The 21,122-nt window shown below is 38.4% G+C and overlaps 2 protein-coding genes across 4 annotated transcripts; both read right to left on the bottom strand.

Moving 5' to 3' along the window:
• Positions 1-368: 368 nt before the first annotated feature.
• sephs1 (selenophosphate synthetase 1) lies at positions 369-9,557 on the bottom strand. 2 transcript variants are annotated; one of them, XM_047381474.1, is made up of 10 exons: positions 9,456-9,557; positions 7,067-7,189; positions 6,858-6,954; positions 6,508-6,611; positions 4,249-4,356; positions 3,714-3,868; positions 3,531-3,621; positions 3,343-3,442; positions 2,557-2,769; positions 369-1,628 (listed from the first exon to the last, which is right to left on the bottom strand). In XM_047381474.1, the coding sequence occupies exons 2-10, from the start codon at positions 7,160-7,162 to the stop codon at positions 1,414-1,416; spliced, it is 1,179 nt and encodes a 392-aa protein (XP_047237430.1). In that variant the 5' UTR covers positions 7,163-7,189; positions 9,456-9,557; the 3' UTR covers positions 369-1,413. The 2 variants fall into 2 exon arrangements, with proteins under 2 accessions (XP_047237430.1, XP_047237439.1); XM_047381483.1 differs by lacking the exon at positions 9,456-9,557 and adding an exon at positions 8,545-8,790.
• Positions 9,558-11,477: 1,920 nt separating this feature from the next.
• bend7 (BEN domain containing 7) lies at positions 11,478-20,647 on the bottom strand. Of its 2 annotated transcripts, none has more exons than XM_047349248.1 (9): positions 20,134-20,647; positions 18,496-18,843; positions 17,155-17,271; positions 16,744-17,078; positions 16,429-16,536; positions 14,011-14,128; positions 13,817-13,930; positions 12,655-12,759; positions 11,478-12,255 (listed from the first exon to the last, which is right to left on the bottom strand). In XM_047349248.1, exons 1-8 carry the CDS (start codon positions 20,195-20,197, stop codon positions 12,701-12,703), a joined length of 1,263 nt encoding a protein of 420 aa, XP_047205204.1. In that variant the 5' UTR covers positions 20,198-20,647; the 3' UTR covers positions 11,478-12,255; positions 12,655-12,700. The 2 variants fall into 2 exon arrangements, with proteins under 2 accessions (XP_047205204.1, XP_047205195.1); XM_047349239.1 differs by having other exon boundaries at positions 17,155-17,274.
• Positions 20,648-21,122: the final 475 nt, after the last annotated feature.

Raw genomic sequence — 21,122 nt, forward strand, 5'->3', positions numbered from 1 at the left:
TTTTAACAGGATTTGGGGTTTTCAGAAGCTGTAAGACAATCAACATGAACAGACATAAATGTTTGAATCATATCACTGTGCGTAAAGAATCTACAGCAGTTTGTTTTTGAATTAATCTACTGATATACTAATTTATTGAGGTGCACCTAATAAAATTAGTATATCAGTAAATCAGTTGCTTGTTTAGGTAATCAGTTATTGTGAATTGGCAATAGCATTGCTAGCCTGTTCGGGGTCTTCCCCATCTCCCCCTCCACTGACAGCCTGAGTAGGGTCCATACCCCTCTAAAAACAGTGAATCCTAAATTTTTTGTAAATGTTAACTATTATCTAGGGATTTAAAGTTATAGATTAAAAACACAGAAGACCAAAGTTTAAAAACATTTTTATTGTAAGAGGTGGGATATCGATTACATCTTGTTTCTAACATTTTCCAATGTCATCTAGATTCTTTCCATCTATCAGGAAAAGAAAAAACTTCAACCAGCTGGAGGCTTCATTGTCAGTTTGCTTTTAGCACATCACCTGGCATCATCAATGTACCATGCACCAAATGCCAAAAATAAACCGTTAGAGTTCACTTAATGGATGATTCAAGACACTCATCTGCTTGAAGGACTTTTTAAATTTACAATGGAAAACTGCATCATAATTATGTAAATATGATGCTACATAGGAAAAGAATTCCCTCTCAATGTCTTAAAAAAATAATCTATAACATGGAAAAAGCAGAACTCAAACAGCTTGATTTATTTCAATCGCATGAGTGCATCTACCAAGTAGCAGAAATCAACCATCTTATGTGGGGACCATACAAAAGTCAAAGTAATAAAAAAAACAAGTCATTCTGATCAAGCTGTGTTTTTCGAGGCATCAGATACAACGATAAACTACAACTAGGCTTTTAAACTGTACAAAGCGAATAAACAAAAAAAAACTAAACAAAAAAAAAAAACACCAGAATGCAATGTGCTTGTTTGATGAAAGCAGTGTTAAGAAAGACAAAAGAGGCAACGGACTCCAGAATTTCTAAGATTCAAAATGAATCAACAGCATCCGATTGTCTTCATTTTTACTCTCCTGTCACAGGCTGCCAGCCAATCAAGCACATTTAACAATACAGACACACATAGCAAATGGATTATGAGTATCCTCTAGTTCTTGCCAATTTCTTTTCATGGGGAAGCTGGAGCTCGAGTCCACTGGGTGGCAACATACTCTTGAGAGGCCACTGTGTGGGGCTGTTTCCACGATGATGCACGCCAACCCCGTCTTTGTTGTGTTTTTTTTTATTTTTACTATCTTGTGTAAATTTGTCAACACTCTACAATGGTTTTTGTAGTTTATAGGTTTAAAAAAAAACTCTCAACAGAGGTTTTGGGGGTTCAGGTCTATGAGGCAACGTGTCGAGGATTAAGAGGTTGTGCCGGGCGTCGGGTTGACATTTTGTGTGGCTGCTTGTGGTGCCACCTCGATGATTCGTGGCTTGTCGATGATGCGGGCGGTGCGGTTTCCTTTCTCTACGATCCCAATGATCCAAGCTTGGTGCCCCTCTCCGTATTTCGGAGATTTGATCTCGGCGCAGAAGCGGGCAGCCTGCTCCCGGGGCAAACAGATCAGCAGCCCTCCTTTGAATGGGAAGAACAGGAATCAGTCAGTGTGTTTTTCTGTGCATGTGATGGTACTGGTCCGCATCTCTGACCCCCACTCTGATACTGCTGGATTTACACTAATGCCCATAACATATTCTGACTAAGATTGTAACACTTATAAAAAAAGGTAAAAGCAGGGCAAAAAAAAAATCTGTTGATATATCTCCCAACACCACTGCAGTGCAATAATATTAGGTAACGAGAGCAAACAGCAAGCTGCATAAAGTAACATGGATCAGTAACAGATGTTTTTCCAAGTGTACTACATTCCTAAAACATGGTTCCACTCATTTTAAGTCTTATTTACACACTTTATGACAAACCAGGTTAAAAGTAACAACCCCCAACAACATTTAGAGCTATAAGATATGGCAGATGCAGCATCAGCTTACATAAACTAAACAGCTCCTCTAGACATGGCCCATTTACTGGTACCAGCGAGTGCAAAGAAATAAGTTAAAAAGTTGCTTTTAAAAACTAAAACTTTCTCTCATGTTCCTGTAGTTTTAAAAATTCTTCGAATGAGGTGTGTGAGTTTTATCCTGCTTTATGAAGCACAGAGTAATGAAGAGGTGCCCCTTCCACCACTCTGGCTGTGCACTATAGATCAGCTGGCTGAAAGATGACTGCTACACTTTCCCTTAAGACAAAGTAAGGAAACTTTCTTAGAGTGCTGAGAGATGACTGTCTGCTGTGTGTTCACTACACTGCCTCTTGTTTTATTAAAACAAAGGACTTTCTGACTGAAATATAATTGTTGTGAACTCCAAATCTTTAAACACTAACAACACTACCTTGTTTTTATAGAACTATTGTTTATACTAAAAACAATATTTGGATATAAAAAAATGTACAACCATTGGAAATTCTTAAGAGTCAATGTCTGAACCAAATCAACACAGACCTGATGTTTCGGGGCAGGTGCCATGCATGAGCCCAAACATGTTCCCGCAGGCCTTGGACACGGCGGCCATCTTGGCGAGCACTGGGAGGTTGTGGATGACAAATGAGACCTCGCTCCGCTGCTGTCGTGCCAGTGTCTGAGCGTGGCCGAGGATGCCGAACCCTGTGATGTCAGTGGCTGCGTGTGCGTTGAAGGTGTGCATGAGACCAGCAGCTACAAAACAGAACAAGGGGGAAGCTTAGACAGGCTTCTGGATGAATAGTTCTCCAACTGGGAATCATGTATACAGTGGGCCTCCAACTCCAGTCCTCGAGGGCTGTTGTCCTGCGACTTTTAGATGCGTCCCTGGTACAACACATCTGAATAGAGTGGCTGGATGACCGTTGTAGCGTGCAATCAGGTTTCACAGAGTCCTACTAATGACCTAAATATTTGATTCAGGTGTGTTTAATAGAGAGGCATCTAAAAGCTACAGGACAGCGGCTTCTGTAGACGGCAATTTGAGACTCCTGCTTTTTACTCTGGAGTTTATGACAGATGTGACATTAAATGCTATCCATTACCCAAGGAAAACTAAAACAGATATTCTCAGTGTGTTTTCTATTAACTTACCGACACATCATATTCAGTATTCTACTAACTTGCCTGCAGAGGTAGGGTGCTCTCGCAATACTTAATATTTCTCAGCAATAAATACAATGAAGCTCAACTAAATCAAATCTACAGTAAAGTTTGATGTTAAAACCACTGTGAATGAAATGTATCATACATAAATGATGGGTTTACCTGTACGGTTTAGCCGGGCCATGTTCAGCATAGCTTCATGGTAGGCCAGCTCTACGTCTTCCTGGGTTACCACCAGCTTGATCTTGTTCCACTTCTCGGGCTGCAAGGTGAAGAAAAGCAAATGCACCAATAATCAATGTGTGTCATGGAATGAAACAAAGTCTCCAGAATGAATCAGAAAGACTTACAATATCTAGCCACTGGTGTACTGCGACGGCCACTTGCGTCCCTAATGGTTTGGTCAACACCAACACGTCCCCTGGCACTGCGTTATCTGGCCTAAAAGACAACAGACACAACATTGTCATGTGTTTTCTAAAAGAGAAAGAACAGTCAAAGAGAACGAACATGCAGCAGGAACTGATTCCTACATGATAAACTCATTGGGCTGACACACTGTTGTAGCAACTCCTCCCATCACCACCCAGGGGTTGACCACAGTTTGTCCCCCTGTGACAGATGTGCCGGCCTCCTCTGAAGCATCCTTGAATCCCTGAATGATCAGTGGCATGACTTTGTCCCTTTCCTGCAAACACACACGTTGGAGCAAGTGGTACAGAAGAATCCTTTTATGAGAACTGGAGGCGTCAGATCTACCAGTTCCATCATTTGTTCCTAAAAAGGGCCACACACAGAATAACTGTACTGAAATGATGTGCAATAAGCTCTTATATGATTACCCTGACCCAGGCAGCTGGCCTATTCATATGATTAATACATATTTTACTTTTCTTTTAAACACATGCAGAGATAATCTCACTGTGCCTCCTGGACTTCACATAGACAGAACCTCTCAGATAAGCAAAATGCCTGAACCAATTTACAAAAGCACTACATTTTTTAGTAGTTATCAATAGTTATTTATACTGACTGGCCAAAATACCAAATAAATGTAATATATCTTACTTTTTCTGACATCTTGTTGCTGACTCCCAGAAGCATCAACATGTTGTCACACTCTGTCACTCCCATGGCATACAGGTCACTTAGAACATTGGCACAAGCAATTCTTCCCTACAAGGCAGAAGCACTTCAAATTAACCACAGTGTGGCAAAAATCTAAACTGGAAAGGAATTCATCCATGTGTCAAATTTCTTTCACAAATGAAAATCTGGAAAGTGCGGCGTACATTTGCCTGGACTAATAGCCCTAAATAAAATGAAGAGTAACTGACTGCATTCAGAAGTAAATAGAGTCAATCTGGGTGCCATCTAAACTCAGTATAATAACTTTTCTGTGGGGTTTTAAGAATTGTTGGAGAATATTAGCGAACATACACCATGGAGTATTGGAGTTTGCCATGTAGGAGACACAGCGAACATCTGGAGGAAGGTGTTCTCTTCAGATGTTCTACATGAAAAACGCTGAGACCCTCAATACACCATCCCCACTTTGAAACACAGTGGTAGCAGCATCATGCTGTTGTGATTACTTTTTTTTTTTTAAATGAGGGACTGGGAAGCTTGCTGGAGTTGATGGGAAGGTGGTTGAATGGAGCTAAATATAGGCCAACCCTAGAAGAAAGCCAGTTTAAGGCCGCAAAAGAGTGGAAATTGAGGCAGAGTTTCACCTCCCAGTGGGTCAACAATCCAAACACAAGCCCCTTTTCCATTGCCTGTACAAATACCCAGGCTTCTGAAAGCCCGGGTCGCATTTCAATACAACTTTACCCGGGTAATTTCACTTTCCAGAGGTTTTACTTTCATGGGGTAAATAGCCCTGGTCGGGAGAAGGTCTTTTCAGATTTCCCTAGGATTGTTAATGGGGCGGGATTGTGTGCAGCGAGGCTTGTCACCATCAGCTTTGGTAATGGCAGAGGGTAATATACAAATTAATCATTTTTATACCATTAATTTGTCAAACAAATAAGTTTTAAGATGTTTACAAGTGAGAAAGTAGACCACAACACTTCTTCTCTGCAGTTAGTTCATCAAGAATGAGCCTACATTTAAAAGTTTTTGGAGCAGTGGAGCTCCACTTACAGGCTGCTCTGGTTGCTGCCTGATCTCGGCCCGGCATTCTAGGATTTCCAGCTACCTGTTATCTGTTTGTGGCGGATTAAACTGAGTATCAAGTGTTTAGTAGGTATGCGGTGAATAACCACAAGTAGCAGAAAATAAAACAAAATATTTTTCGCCGGAAATTTGTGACATTTTAAGTTATTGTTGGCATTAATTATTAACTGTTTTGCCACAGTTCTGTAAGACAAATGTTTTAATGCTGCACCGAGGATTAGAGCACAAATCAGTGGACCCATTATCAGTTTTTTTATTCTAATAAATAACATTTTTTTACTAAAAACATGTTCTGTAGTTTTCTGATATGAGTTTAGCTGATGATAATGATAATAATAATAGAAAAATAAGAGTGTTAATCCATGTTTAGTAGTTATTGTACATGAATCATGCAGTTGTAAAGCAACAACTCTGGCAAGATGGAGGTTGGTAAAAAATTAAATGTAAATAATGATTTAAACCTTTCCTGCTCAGGACCCAGAGCAACTTAAGAAATAAAGGAAGGGATTCATCAACTGTATAACTCTAAAGGTGCTCATCATATATTATTTACCAGTTGACACAAAAAATGATGTATTAATATTTAAACGGAGTGAAACAATAATGCCATCTGCTGGAACGGAGGTGTAGCGCAGTTTTCTTTACAATCCCTACACGTCATTAGGTTGATTTAAATAAATGGAACCTATGAGATTCTCTGGGATTCCTATAACCCAGGTAAAACAAATCCTGGTGCTTTTGGTGGAAAAGGGGACATGCAGCCAGAGCTATGCTAGAAGGGTTTAGATCAAAGCATATTCAGCTGTTAGAATGGCCCTGTCAAAGTCCAGACCCAGCAAGACTTATCTTCACAGATGCTCGTCATCCAATCTTACAATTAAGCTATTTACTGTAGATGTGTGAGGCTGGTAGAGACAAATCCAAACAGGCTTGCAGCTGAAATCGCAGCAAAAGGTGGTTCTAAAAAGTGTCCTCTCAAGGAAACGACATGCATGTTAAAGTCGCACCTTTCAGTTTTTTATTGGCAAATAAATTAGACAATTGGATGAGGAGAGAGTATGGAAACAGATTTTTTTGTGTGTAGATACCTTTTATAAAATCACTATAGACCAAAGAGAAATTAATAAAAGTAAAAAGGAGCAAAGTTACCATCATGTAGGGGTCGTCAACAATAGGATAGATGTAATCTGTTGTCTGAACGAGAGAAAGTCCACCATGTCTGAGAGGGATAACACATGTGTCCATGCCTATGCCTTAAAAACAAACGTAAATCTTAGTTAAGAGTAAAAGAGCAAAGGGCCTTTAATGATGGCATGTAATTGTAAAACAACACATAATTGTGTCTACAATAAAAGCCAATTGATTTCACTTGTAAAATGGTCTTTAATGCAATTTAACCTTAAATAAGGGTACACTCAGCTGTTTGAGCATTTTTGTATAATAAAATTTATCCAAAGCACAAAACTGCTATCATAGCACTAAATTAGGATCACTGTTACCTAATCGAGGCATAACTGCCCCCAGGAACTGTTCATCCTCTTGATAGTGGTTCTCCTGTAAGGTCTCGAGCAGCTTCTGTAAAACATCTTGAGGGACCTAAGATCAGTGAAAAAAACGTTTTAGATAGTCTCCCTCTCCTTCTTTTTGTTTTTAAATCAGGAAAGTATCTTTAATCAGAACACGTCAGATTTGGATTTCTTCAGCCAACCTTGCAGCCTGTCCCCTTCAGCTCAGCAAAGCGTGTGAGCCTGAAGTTCTTGTCCAGCTCATAGCTTTCGGGGTTAAAAGACTCCCTCACAGACATTTCTGATAGAACTTCGGGTCCTCACCACTGGAACACAGATCATCAAGAACAAAAAAGGTAGGTTAATATAAAAATCCTATATGTCACAAGAGGGCACAAGAAACAGTCCTAACGGGAATCAAAGAGGTTGCAATGCAAAAGGGACTGTCAACATCTTTTGCACATATTATAAATAATAACACACAAGCACGACCAAAGGCAAATGATATTTAACTGCACCATATACTGCTTTTACATACACATAATGGCCAATTTATTAGGTACACATGTTGAATTGTTTAATAACACTATAAGCCAATAACATGCCAGCCACTCAATGCATTACACTTCTAGATGTGGTGAAGAGAACTTGCTGATCAACCTGAGCATCAGAAAAGGGAAGAAATGGGATTTAAGTAAGTATTTCAGAAACTCCAAAGTCTACTGGATTTTCACACACAACCATGTCTCAGGTTCAAAGAGAATGGTTGAAAATGAGAAAATAATCTGGGGAGTGGCAGGGTTGTGGACAAAAATGCCTTATTGATGTCAGAAGTTAGTGGGGGGCAGACTGGTTTGAGATGATAGACAGGCAACAGTAGCTCAAACAACCGAGGCATGTAGAATACCATCGCTTAACGCACAACATGTCAAACTTTGACACAGATGGGCTACAGCAACAGAAGACCATGCCTGGTGTAACCCCTATCAGAGAAAACTGAGGCAAAAAAAGGACCCCTTAGTACAAAAGGCGCATTGTTTAAACAACACAGCGTTCCTATCTTTACTAGCCTTACAACACCCTTTACTATCACAGTGTGCCCATTTATCCTTTAAAAGGCATCACCATAGAGTATCACTGGGATTTTGTGGAATGGAAGATTCACATCATGGATGTGCAGCAGACAAATCTGCAATTAGAGCTTGATGCTATCAAGTTAATATGACCCAAAATCTCTGAACAATGTTTCTGACACCTTTTTGAATCTATGCAATAACAAATTATGGCAGTTCTGAATGCCACCTTTGGCATTCAGAACTGCCATTATCTGACCAAGAAGATGCTAGCAAAGTGTACCTAATAAATGAGTGCAACACTGCCTTTTCTAAATGTGTAAATCAACATTAGTACATTGTCTCTAATGGTGCACCTTCTTCAAAATTAAATATTTAAACTGCTATTCCCTGCAGACATTTGACTCTTTCCAATAATATTAACGAGCTGATGCAGCATCCCAAAGAAAACAAGAGAATTATTAATCTAGAACAAGAACATTGTACTCTCAGGTTGACAGATCAGTACTGCAATGACCCTTGTTTGGCTATAATTTCTATAATTTGGTAGAAGTCACAGATTTATGTTCAATGACATAAACAATAACAGAGGAATGTGATCTTCTCACCTCCTGATTCGTGTGGTATACATTACTTGTGGTCCATTCATCTGCTATAAGTTGACAAAACGTTTATAAGTTTCTTTTAAATAGATTAACCTGCTTTTTGATTCTCTCTGTTTGCCAGGCGATTTTAGCCAATCAAAACAAAGAACAATAAACTTCTATATCCCATGATTAAAACTGCACAACTGTGCCACCTAACAGAATCCCAGTTTGTTGTGCAAACTGAAATTGAGTTGCTGAAGGGGACCACTTGGTAGAATCACTGGAGGTGTGTTCAAGGCATAAAATGATCCCACGTTCATTCAACCCCTGAGGCTCTGGCTAACAATATCAGTTATGTCCTATGTAAAAACTGTAGTGTAAGACATGATAGCTTGTTTATGAGATCAGCATTTGAGACGCATGATGCTGCAGATACAACTACACTTCCAACATCTGTTTGTTTTGCTGAAAAATGTAGTTTTGGATTTTCTGCTATCTGTGGCTAGCCGATCCATGCATGCGGCGATGAGCACAGGCAACTCTCTGCAACAAAGAGCCGCTGGAGACCCGATAAGCGAGCCGCACTGCCACTGAAAACAAACATTGTGCACACTTCTACTAAAATCTGATTCACTGTGAAGAATCATAGCTCCGGCTTCTTGCACATGCAAGTTAAAAAGTTGCGGTAGAGCGCCTAACAAAAATGTCGGCGGCGGAAAAAATTAACCCTTTCCTCTCCCTCGCCATGCGATGTGTGCAACATCAGAGTTAGTATTAGCACTAAATCGCTAAACGTGCTGCTAGTGCCAGCACCGTAAAGAGGTTGTGCAATTAAAGCGTACAGAATGAGCATAGGAGCAAGTTTAAGAGCTAAACTGGATTAGATTCTTGCAACATTTCCCCTTTAATTGGTCTGAGCAGTTTATCCTTACCAGCTTCAGGTTAGCGGTGGATCCAGACACAAGAGCGGGGACTGCAACAGAACGATCAGGGCTCCAACCGGGCGACCTCTGAGAAAAGCCTGTCCAAAAATCACAAATTATTGTCTTTTAACTATTTTATAGACCACAGAATAATTAATATAATTTAAAAATAAATACAAATTAATTACGATTATTTATAAGCAATTTTTTGCTGATGCTGTAAAATAAAAATTTGCGCATTATTGAACGTGGAAAATAACTAGATAACAAAAGGTCCTCTGTTTGCACGGTGGCTTCTTCAACATCCCCTTTAATGATCCCAAAAGTCTGCCAACAAAATTGTTACAATGGAGTGTACCTTTAATTAGTGTTTTCCCTCCTTTTACCTCCAAAAACATATTTTCCTTACAAACATCAATTTACATTACAGTCGAAGAGGGTTATAAACATCAAATATTATTTTTTTGCGAAGGATATGTTTGATTTTGTTTGAATATACAGTGCCTCGCAAAGGTATTAATACACCATGATGTTTTTCACATTTTGACATGTTGCAACTATAAACATTAATATGTTTTAGGGGGATTTATAGAATACCAAATAATGCAAATTGTTAAACTGTGGAAACTTACACACATTATTTGACAAAGCAAAATCTGAAAGTGTGGTGTGCATTGTATTCAGGTCCCCCAGAGTCAATAATTTGTAGAACCACATTTTACAGCAATTACAGTAGCAATTGCTTTGCAATATTTCTACATCTAGAGGCTGTAATATGTGCTAATTCCTCTTTGCAAAATAGCTGAAGTTCAGTCAGATTGGATGGCGAGTGTCTGTGAACTTCGATTTTTTTCAAGTCTTGCCACAGGGTCTCAGTTGGAGTTAGATCTGGACTTTAACTCGGCCATTCTGCCAACTTGAATAAACTGTTCCAACTAATTTAGTTATAGCTATGGCCTGACATTTAGAGTTGTTGTCCTCTGTGAAGGTGAATCTCTGCACCAGTCTTGTCTTTTCCAGATAGTAACTGGTTTTCTTACAGTCCTGTATTCAGTTACATCCATATCCTCACATCAGCTCTGACCTGCTTCTCTAACTCTGCTAAGAAAAACAACTGTTCAGCATGATGCTGCCAAACAAACAATGGTTCAACATGGTTAAGGGGGGTTCAGGGTGATGTGCAGTATTAGTTTTCCATCACACACATTTTGCATGAAGGTCAGCAACATTCAGTTTTGGATTCTTCTCAGCAGAACATCTTCTTTAATGCTTGCTTTTTCCCTTACTTCACTTGTGGTGAACTTTTAGTAGGGTTTATCATTGTTTAATTTCAGTAATGACTTTTTTTTTTACTACTCTTCCATAAAGGCCAGATGTTTTGTACGAGTAATAGTCGTTCAGTCAACAGATTCTTCCACTTAAGCTGTGGATCTCTGCAGCTTCTCCCGACTTAACATTAGCCTCTCAGCTGCTTCACGATCTCCTTGCCTGCCGTGTTCATTGCTCTTAATGTTGCTGTTTGTTATAATGTTTTGATGGTATTTTTTTTTACAGTTTGAGATTATTTTACATAAAAAAGATATACAGTAAATAAAGGTGGATTTATTTTAAGGGTTGTTTCACATACTGACTAATATTTAACAGAGCTGCTAATAATTGTGGACACAAATGTCAGGATGACAGTTCTGTAGTGATTTAATCCTGTGGTGGCAGGTTTCTTGGGGACCAGGGGTACAATGTAGTTTGAACCTCACACAGTTCAAGAAACATTTTAAAGATATGAGTCACGATGAGGTGCCAGCTGGTCAGCGCAGGGTCTCAGGCAAGGGGACACACACCATCAGTCCCTGGAGCTTTCCTGATCTTCTTACTTCTTACCTCTCACATTTAAACCTACAAAAACCAACTGCGAAACTGTCTTTTATCTTCTCACTGTTGTTTATCTGAGCTACCCTTTATGTCTTGATTAAGGAGCCTAACCCCCCCCCCAACCATGCTATTTGCAATAATAAAACAGAATAAATTAATTTGAGAATTTGAGAAAATGTATTTATTGTGGATACAGCGATCACCTTCAGATTTACAGTAAAATGTATTTAAATAAAAAATATCTAAGCTCATCACAATATTGAAAAGAGCAGCTTTAATATGCAGTACTTAAGGTTTACGGTTTTCAGTGATGACGAGAACCATAAATGGCCCCATCGGTCTATTTTAAATTACAAAAATGTACCAAAAATACATCACTTTTAATTACAATGTTTTTGAAACAAGGTGGATGATGCACTGCACATTACACCCACTGAAGTATTGGTCACTTAATAGGCACAATCCACAAAAGGGGTCTTGAAAGATATAGTCTCTGTACAATGAATGAATCCCATTTTAAACGTACTTTCTTTTGTTCAGGTCTTACCCCTTGCCGTGCTTTCATGAAGACAGATGAGAATGCTCTCAATTTCATGGTATTAACTGTGGGTTGTTTTTTAAATCCTTTATCTCCTCTGTCTTATGACACACTATCTCGGTTTAGTCTGTGCCCAGATATAAACTTCAGTGAACACATATATACAGTACATTGTCTAATTTAATGACAGGAGCAGATAAATAATTTGGTCTTTCTGTTTCCTTTTAGTGTGCAGTTCTCATTGCCAATCACAGATGCAAAGGAAATAAGGAAAGTGGAAAATGCATAAAGTCAGAGAAATAATAAAGGTAACTAATCTGCTGCAAGGCATTTGTGGCAGCTGCTGAAATCAGTCATGTTCAACAATTTCTGTTCATCACTTTCAAACTTGTTAATCCAAGCCTATAGAGAAAAGAAAAAAAAATGTTAATACGCATTATAACATTACTGAAAAAACAAAAAAGAAATTTTTGTAAGCATGAGCAGCAATTTTTAAATCAATAAAATTACAGCTATGGGTACAATATAGAGGTAAAGGAGGGAAAATTATGCATATTGGGAAGATAATTAGCTGACATTTCAGAAAGCTGCATGAAAATGTCAAATTTCATCGTAGGAACATTTCACAGAGTTGTGAGCAAATGAAGGGGACCAAGCATACTAATTTGTGTGTGTGTTATGGCAATGAATGTGATGAAAGCTCAAACCATTGTGTGCTCAGAGTGTGTCTGAGCACACAAATTATGTAAGTTTATCTAACCATGTTGACAGGTACAAAATAGTTGCAATTATTGACATCACCTGCTGTAATTGTATGTGTGAAAGCCATGCAGTCAAGTGAGCAGATTCATGTGAGCTTAGTACTTGTGGATGGTCCATTTAACTTTTCCTCAACATCTACAGCATCTGAAGAGACAAAAAAAACAGCTTGATTTTATTGATTCTTTGGTTTGAATACCCAGAATCTGCCATAAATATTATTTTTATTAATGAAATATAACATCAAATGATGTTTAATTTAAGTGTGCAGTAAAAGTACTGTTAAAAAGCATTTTCACCCTTACAGACTTCTGTTTGATTTTTTGTCGCATCAAAACGTTTCATCAAACAAATCTTAAAGGAAAAAGCCATCCAAACCAACATGGCCCTCTGTAATAACATATTTGCCCCATTCAAAGATCAGTTCACAGCAGCTAACAAAATTTCTTTAGTTCAGTTGCTGTGAACAGAGCAACATGCTGGATAGCTCCTTAAAATGCGTGCAGCTTATCCTAGGCAGCTTCTTGTGGAGGCATCCCAAACAAGCAGCTGTTGTTACTACATAGCATTGTCCAGAAGGTTTGCTCTACTTTCAAAAGTGGAGCAAACCTGGAGGGGCAAACCTACCAAAATTACTTTAAGAGCACATCAACAACAAATCCATGAAATGATAAAGGAACCCAGGAAAATTATTTAAAGCACTGCAGGCCTCACTTGCCTCGGTTAAGGTCAGCGTTAATGATTCAAAAGGAAGAGACTGAGCACAAATAGCATTATTAGTAGAAATTCAAGTCTAAAAAGAACACAAAGGCCTGTGTGACATTTTCCAAAAACATCTTGATGGTCCTGATGACTTTCTTGAAAATATTCTGTAGATTAATGAGCCAATTGGAACATTTGGGTCCTGTTACATTTGATGTAAAACTAGCAGCATTTCCGAAAAATAAAATCATACTTAGGCTTTAGCACACTTGTGCTTATGCAGCAGTACAGTGATCCCAAGCACACAAGCAAGTTCACCTCTGAGTGCCTCAAAATAAGCAAACTGAAGCTTTTGTAGTTTCTTAATCAATTACAATTCTGTGGCATGATCAGAAACTGTCATGGTCGGTCACAAAGTGTCACAAAAAGGAAAAATGGTGCAAATACTTTTTCATGATACTATATTTGAATGAAAAAAGAGATTAAGGACTTAGTAGAAAACCTCGTTTCAGCCTTCTTCTGGCAAGTTTGATCTGATCTTGAAGGATCTGCACCCAGTCTCGTGGTCCAGGTAACTTCTCTATTCTGTGTTCAGTGCAGTATTTCTCTGTGAATACTGGACACAAATCCCACAAACATTTTTAAACATATTATCAGTACTTTAGTAAGCCCCATAAACACAAGTTTGTCCCTCACCTTTAATAGCACCCACAATGTTCTGGTCCAAACCCTTACGGTTGTCGTTGAGTCCTCGTTTCCTTTTTCCATTTGGTAACGATTTAGCCAATGTAGCGTCATCAAAGAAGGCACACACCTACAAACACAGCACAGCTCTTGTGCAATTGTAATTTTTTTTTACATACTGAAAATGTAACATGATATTCTAATATGTTACATCATTGTAATTATTTTACGCTTAGTAATGGACACTAATTCAAAAGCCATTTTCTTGTATAATGTGGAAGTATATTCAATTCAATTCAATTCAATTCAATTCAGTTTTATTTATATAGCGCCAATTCACAACACATGTTGTCTCAAGGCACTTCACAACAGTCAGGTACATACATTCCTATTAATCCTAACAATTGAACAGTGCAGTTGGCGTTAGCTTTTTATTCAAATTGGATAAAAAGTTTTTCTATCTAAGGAAACCCAGCAGATTGCATCCAGTCAGTGACTTGCAGCATTCACTCCTCCCGGATGAGCATGTAGAGACAGTGGACAGTCACTGGTGTTGACTTTGCAGCAATCCCTCATACTGAGCATGCATGGAGAGTTTTTCCTCTCCACTGTTGCTACGACAGTGGAGAGGAAAAACTCCCTTTTAACAGGAAGAAACCTCCAGCAGAACCAGGCTCAGTGTGAGCGGCCATCTGCCACGACCGACTGGGGGTTTGAGAGAACAGAGCAGAGACACAAAAAGAACACAGAAGCACTGATCCAGGAGTACTTTCTATGGGAAGGAAAAGTAAATGTTAATGGTTGTAGCTCCTTTAGTCGTTTCACCTAGAAATAAAGAACAGATAAACTCTGAGCCAGTTTTCAAGGTTAGAGTCTGAAAGAGAGCACATAGAGTTAGTTACAGTAAAAGCTCAGTCAATTTCCATGTCTAGGAGAGAGAAAGGGTTAAACACTAAAAGACAGGGCCATGTGGATCATCGGTAGAGGGTGAGCATTAAGTTGTTGCCAGCAGAAGTTTGGATGATTCCCCTCTCCAGAAAAGTGTCACAGGCAGACACAGAGTCAGGCCAGGTGTAGCTTCTAGGAAGAGAAAAGAGAGAACAAAGTTAAAAGCTGAAATTACAGCAAATAATGCAAAATTGGAGAGTAGTGTGAGAATGTAGCGAAGAGGGTGAAAGTGGTCGTTATGTCCTCCAGCAGCCTAAGCCTATAGCAGCATAACTACACAGATAGTTTCAGTTCAGATTATTTAGTTAAACGGCTCTTATTTACAACAATGTCGTCTCAAAGAACCTCACAAAGGGTCCCACTGATGGTCATTGTTAAACTAAAAACCACAAGGATCGGGATACCTCTCTCTGTCAGATTGACCATAACCATCAGAAAAGAGAAGTGGTCATACAGGTAGCAGAAATGGAGGGTGTGTTTGCACCTCAACCATAACTGACCCGGTTTATGCTAAACCTGACTCCCCCTTACTCCAACCAACAGGGAGGGAGGAAGGCTCCCTTCCTGGTAAACTAAGCCACTCTAACTATAAGCTTTATCAAAAAGGAAAGTTTTAAGCCAAGCCTTAAAAGTAGACAGGGTGTCTGCCTCACGGACCAAAACCGGGAGCTGGTTCCATAGGAGAGGAGCCTGATAACTAAAGGATCTGCTATGTATATTGTTATGTATTGATAGTATATTTGCATATAAGCCATTGCGTTGGACTCCAGTGCACCCCTTCATGTACTGCTAACTACTGGTCAACCAGTGGAAGTTCACAAAAACAATTCTGAAAACCCACATGGGCTAACTTGCCTGTCCTTCTACGGTATAGTACACCTTACAAGTAAAACAAGTGCCTCTAACACCTATGGAGACTTATTAATAATTGTTCTTTTGTATATTGAATTTATGCCAGGATATAACTGCAATTATTCATCTGTTCATTAAACTGGACATCATGCATCACTGGCTGAAATTTCTTCAATTACTGTGATTGTATTAAAAGTAAAAGTTTCTGCAGGAAAATCTCTTCATGTATTTGACAAGCAGTTTTTGTTACCAAAGCATTTTTTTGCTGATTAATTCAGTTGTGTGAGTTAAGAGTTAGTTTATTTTTATTTGCAAAGGATGAAGTCAGTTGACATTAAGACTAAGATATAGGGTAGTTGAGCTAATATCCTATTCAAATAAGGTAAGATGCGAGAAACAATGCCAAAGAATGTCTCTCAAAAAAAAAAAAGGATAGGACTGGAGCATTACCAGAGAATAAGCTGAAAATTTTATAAAGTGTTAGCTTTATAAATTTTTTCATTTTTAAAGTTTTCATTTTTAAAGATGATTGAAAACACTAAGGCAAACATTCTTGTGTGAGGATGTTATAATTCACAAAGAGGCTATTATTAATCTTAGGAATGATTGTGAGAAACTACTGATACGTACCAGTTTCCGAAACAGCAGGCTGCCAGAACGTGTATAGTTGACCAAAATTGAGTCTAGCTGAGCCTTTGAGATGAACACATCATAATCATCCGCAAGACGAACCTCAGACTGTGTGGGAATCAACAACAAAATGGTAATGCTTAAGTCTAGCTATAACTTAAATATTGTGGATGTATTGTAGAAAAAATTATAAGGATGGAATCACAACACGATACACAGCTTTAAAAGCTTTAATATTAGGTTGCAAGGAATCAAAATCAGCAACAAATTTAAGACAGACACAGATGATCACATGTTGCTGTATATAAGCATTACCTCTAATACCCGATGTTCTCTCAGTTGATTCAGAAGCGGACTGTGCTTGCCAGAGTCTGCTACTTGATCATTCTGAGGCGGTTGCTCGGAAACGTTACAGGAAATATTAGATGAGTCTAGTTTCTCATATTCCTCTTTTTTCTGAGCTTTTGTGGGTTCAGCTTTCAGGGCTGAAGCCCCCAGAGAGGAAACAGCAGTTCTTCTAGTGCCACAAACACTCCATGGAGCCACCTTATAAACAGGTCTCCTCTTTTGGGATATGCGGCATGGAGCAGAACTCAAGCTTGTGTGAGGCTGGCATGATGATTTAGCATGTTCCCGTCTTTCAAATGTTCCTAAAATAACAGGAACATAATACTATGTTATCTTTTTTGTCTGTGTGCTATTTTAACTGTATACACATGTACTGACCTTTCTGAGTCTGCATTAGCCTCCTCATTGCACGCAGCTCATGCAGTATCGCCTGCAAGGTGTCCTTACAGTTACACATGCAGCAAGGGGTTTCTGGTACAGCAGGGTGAAGCCGATCTGCTGGAAAGTCAAGAGTGCTTAGTGCGTAGATTAATAATTTTAAAATGCATTTTTTACACAGTGTGCTTCCATACATCTGCTACTACAGACATTTAAGAGTGAGTAAGTTATATTTCTACAAGATCTTGAAGTGTCTGCATTTGTTTGACCTTTTACAACATTTTTTTAAAGGAAGTTACATGGGTTTGCAAAAAGGTCATGCCTCTTTAACTGTTCTGCTTTTGTTACATTACAATCACATAAATTGGATTTGATGTGATAGCCAAACTCAAAGTAGTGCATGATTGTGAGGTGGATAAATAACCTATACAGTAGTTCTATATAGTGCTAGTGCACCCCACTTTCTGATGCCGCCCTGGGCAACAGCTCATATAGCCCATATCAGATACCACCACCCCATATTTCTTTTAAATTGTTTTATAACCTAAACTAATAAAAAGTGTGTAGTGTGTTTTTATCCAGTTCCCTGTCCTCTGATATCCCTAAATGAAATACATGGCCTCTATTTACCTTCAGAAGTCACCTTAAGTAGTAAATATAGTCCACCTGACTGTACTTTAGTGTCATTATAATAAAAACTGTTATTTGAAGGCCAAAAACAGATTTGGGTTATCCCAGACTTTGGACATCTTATGGAGTACTGTTCAATCCTTCATCTGAAAATGGAAAGAATATGGCACAAATGCAAACCTGCCAAAACATAGACATCTTCCTACACTGATAGGTCAGAAAAGGAAAGCATTATTCAGAGAAGCAAGCAAAAGACCTATGGTAACGCTGGAACAGCTATAGATATCCATAGTTCAGGATGGAGAATCTGTTAAATAGATACACTCCACAAATTTGGCCTTTATTTAGAATGGCAAAAGGAAAGCCATTGTCAAAAGAAAGCCATAAAATGTTAGAGAAATGCCCCAGAAATCTTGCAGCTGTAATTGGACCAATAATTGGTGCTAGTGTTTACTCAGAGTGGCTAAATACAAATGCATGCAAGACTTTTCAGACTGTTAGTCATTTAAAATCAATTTAAACCCTATTTTCCTCCCACTTCACAATAATGAGCTACTTTGTGTTGTTCTATCACATGATATACCAATATGATGCATTAAAGCTTGTAGTTGTAATGTGAATAAATGTGAAAAAGCTCAAGGGATGTAAACACTTTTTTAAAGCATCACATGTTCTGTAGTTTTCTACTCTTTAGAAATTGTGACACCATACCTTTTGCTTCACTGGATTTTATAAAATCCTTTGTGGTGTTGACAATCCTGAGTGCTCTGGAGCGGGTACTGTACTGGCCGCAGGCTGGACCATTTGGGATTGATGTTGATGCAGATGAAGGTGGAGGCTCTGGGTCTCCTGCAGAGCTCCAGCTTTGGTGGTCTTCTGACACAAAAGATAAAATTGGAGGTGTGTGCACACAGTTCAGTTGCCCATCTGGGTGCCCCTTTGTGGAGCTGTTCTGCTCTGCCCCCAAACGCTGATACACCCTGCCAGTTTTATCACTCAAGAGCCTCATCATTCCAGTGATTTGTTTCTTGATTTCCATGCTTTCGTCCCCCATCCAAACTACATAAAGAGAATATGAGAGTGGGTATAATTAATGATATCTGCAACGACCAGGTTTCCTACAAATTTTCCATTTCAAAATTCCATTCTTTTTCAGAATCTGTTTTTCCAGGTTATTCTTTAAGACATTATGGTCCCTTCAGTACACAACAGTCTCCCTGTTGGTATTTATTATCTGTTTTTTATCACAAATCATGAAACAGCAAAATGCTATGGTAAAGGGATATTTCACTTTTTGTCTTGACTAAAAATCCTGTAAAAGGCTGTTTTTGTTCAGTTATACATTTATTACACATAATTCATAAGTAAAATATATCATCTATAGCTAATAAAAAGTAGTTATATAAAAAAGTGTATAAAAGTAGTTATATTGCCCTTTTTTCATTTAATGGTTGTGTTTTCTGTTAATTACTCAAAAACCAAAATAGTTGGACAAAAACTCAAGTGATTGTGTAACAAAATAATGACTAAGCTCATCGTCTAAATACAAAGCTATGATAAAATTTCTTTTTCCCCAAACAAATCAGATTTTATCCTGATTAAATGTGAACTAAAGTCTGGAAGCTTAAACTCTTACTGTCAATTTGTTTTTTCTTAAATGACACAATTGGATTACTTTTCCGGCTTTTCAAGTACTAAATAATTGAAAAAATCCTTACAAGGATCCACACCTTGAGGCACAGCAGCATCCTTACTTTGACCATTGGCATCTCTGCAGCTGTGATTTATCCCATATGAAGATTCAAAATCTAGACATGTCATAAAAGGATGTTGGTGTCAAATGCTAGTTAATAAAAAAAAAAAAAAAAGGATGAAAACATATGATGGAAGTTAAAGTTATACGATAAGGATCTTGAGATGGATAGAGTCTGAGGAGCAGAAAACTCCCCCCTCCCATCCCATGCAGGAACCACCACCTGTGGGTAGCATAAAGTAGTTCTCTATCGAGATGTTCTGGAGCTTTCATCTTCAGCAAAAAGTGATCAATTTAAATTGTATTTAACAGAACAATCATGCGCAACAGATATTCAGATTTTGCACTACCTACCTAATCGAAGGTTATTTCTATAAACCACGATGACTGCAGTGTGTTTTTTCTTCCTGTGTTATTATTATTTATTTTTTTTGGTTTAAAATTCTTAGGTCTTTACGGTGAGATGTGTGAAAACAATCGATCGACAGACGCGGCATTGTCGTGACCATCGCTTTTGTCTGCGGATGGTCTCTGCTGGCACTCGGCGCCAGACAAACAGCCAGACACACGGCACAGGAGCGCGTCTTGCAACCTACCTTCATCCGTGACCAGTTTGAAGCTCTGTGACTTTCTTCTCCTCTTCCTTTCCCCAATCTCCATCTTCAAATAATTCAGAAAGTGGAGCAATGGAAAATTCGCTCGCCAGAACGCCAAATCAGTGACTCCAGCCTATAAAGGACGCACTCAGCGCAAAATCGCTACCTGTCTGCTGTATTAATCAATTATTTTCTTCCTCAGGCTGCGCTTTTGGATCTTGACATCGGATAATTCTCGCCGTTTTCGGCTTAAATTCACCCGAAAGACGCTATTGTTGAAAGTGATCTCCTTTCCCAGCATGACGCTGCTCTTCCCCTTTCGTCATGTAAATACATTAATGACTTTAATATTAGAAATTCGTCACATCTCCCTTTGCGCCACCTGATGGTATGTTTCATTTAGAAGCTCGAGTAACACATTTCCCATGTATAATGTGCAGAATGCAGACTGGGATTTAAACAAAAACACCAGACAGCCATGGTAGCTAAATGTATTATTATTATTATTATTATTGTTATTATTAAACCGATGATTACGGTCTCTATTCAGTACATAAACTGAGAAGTTAAAAAATAAGAGAAATGTGTATTAATTATTTTCCTTTCACTTAATTGCACTTTTGAAATGGCTTTTTATTTAAATATTATCATGTCAAATATAATATGATAACAATAATTAAGCTGTTAGAAATTTAATAGAAAGCAGCTCCCACAGAAAGAATGTGTCTATTATTGTTGCGGTCTTCTTTAATCTTCTGAAACAATAAGTAAATTAAAATTAAAAAGATTTATAGTTTTTATGTTTGGTTAAGTCACTGGACAATAACCCATTTGATTGTCAGAGTCTGTGAACAGCAACTCTGAGGTTTTGTCAAAGATGCTCATTGTTAATGTTGTCCCAGACTTTGAGTGGGCCAATTAAATACATGAACATGCTTTATTTTAACCATTCTACTTTAGCTCTCTGGCTGCATGTGTAGTCCTACTGG

This window comes from Girardinichthys multiradiatus, chromosome 2 (assembly GCF_021462225.1).
Source record: "Girardinichthys multiradiatus isolate DD_20200921_A chromosome 2, DD_fGirMul_XY1, whole genome shotgun sequence".
Taxonomy (NCBI): domain Eukaryota; kingdom Metazoa; phylum Chordata; class Actinopteri; order Cyprinodontiformes; family Goodeidae; genus Girardinichthys; species Girardinichthys multiradiatus.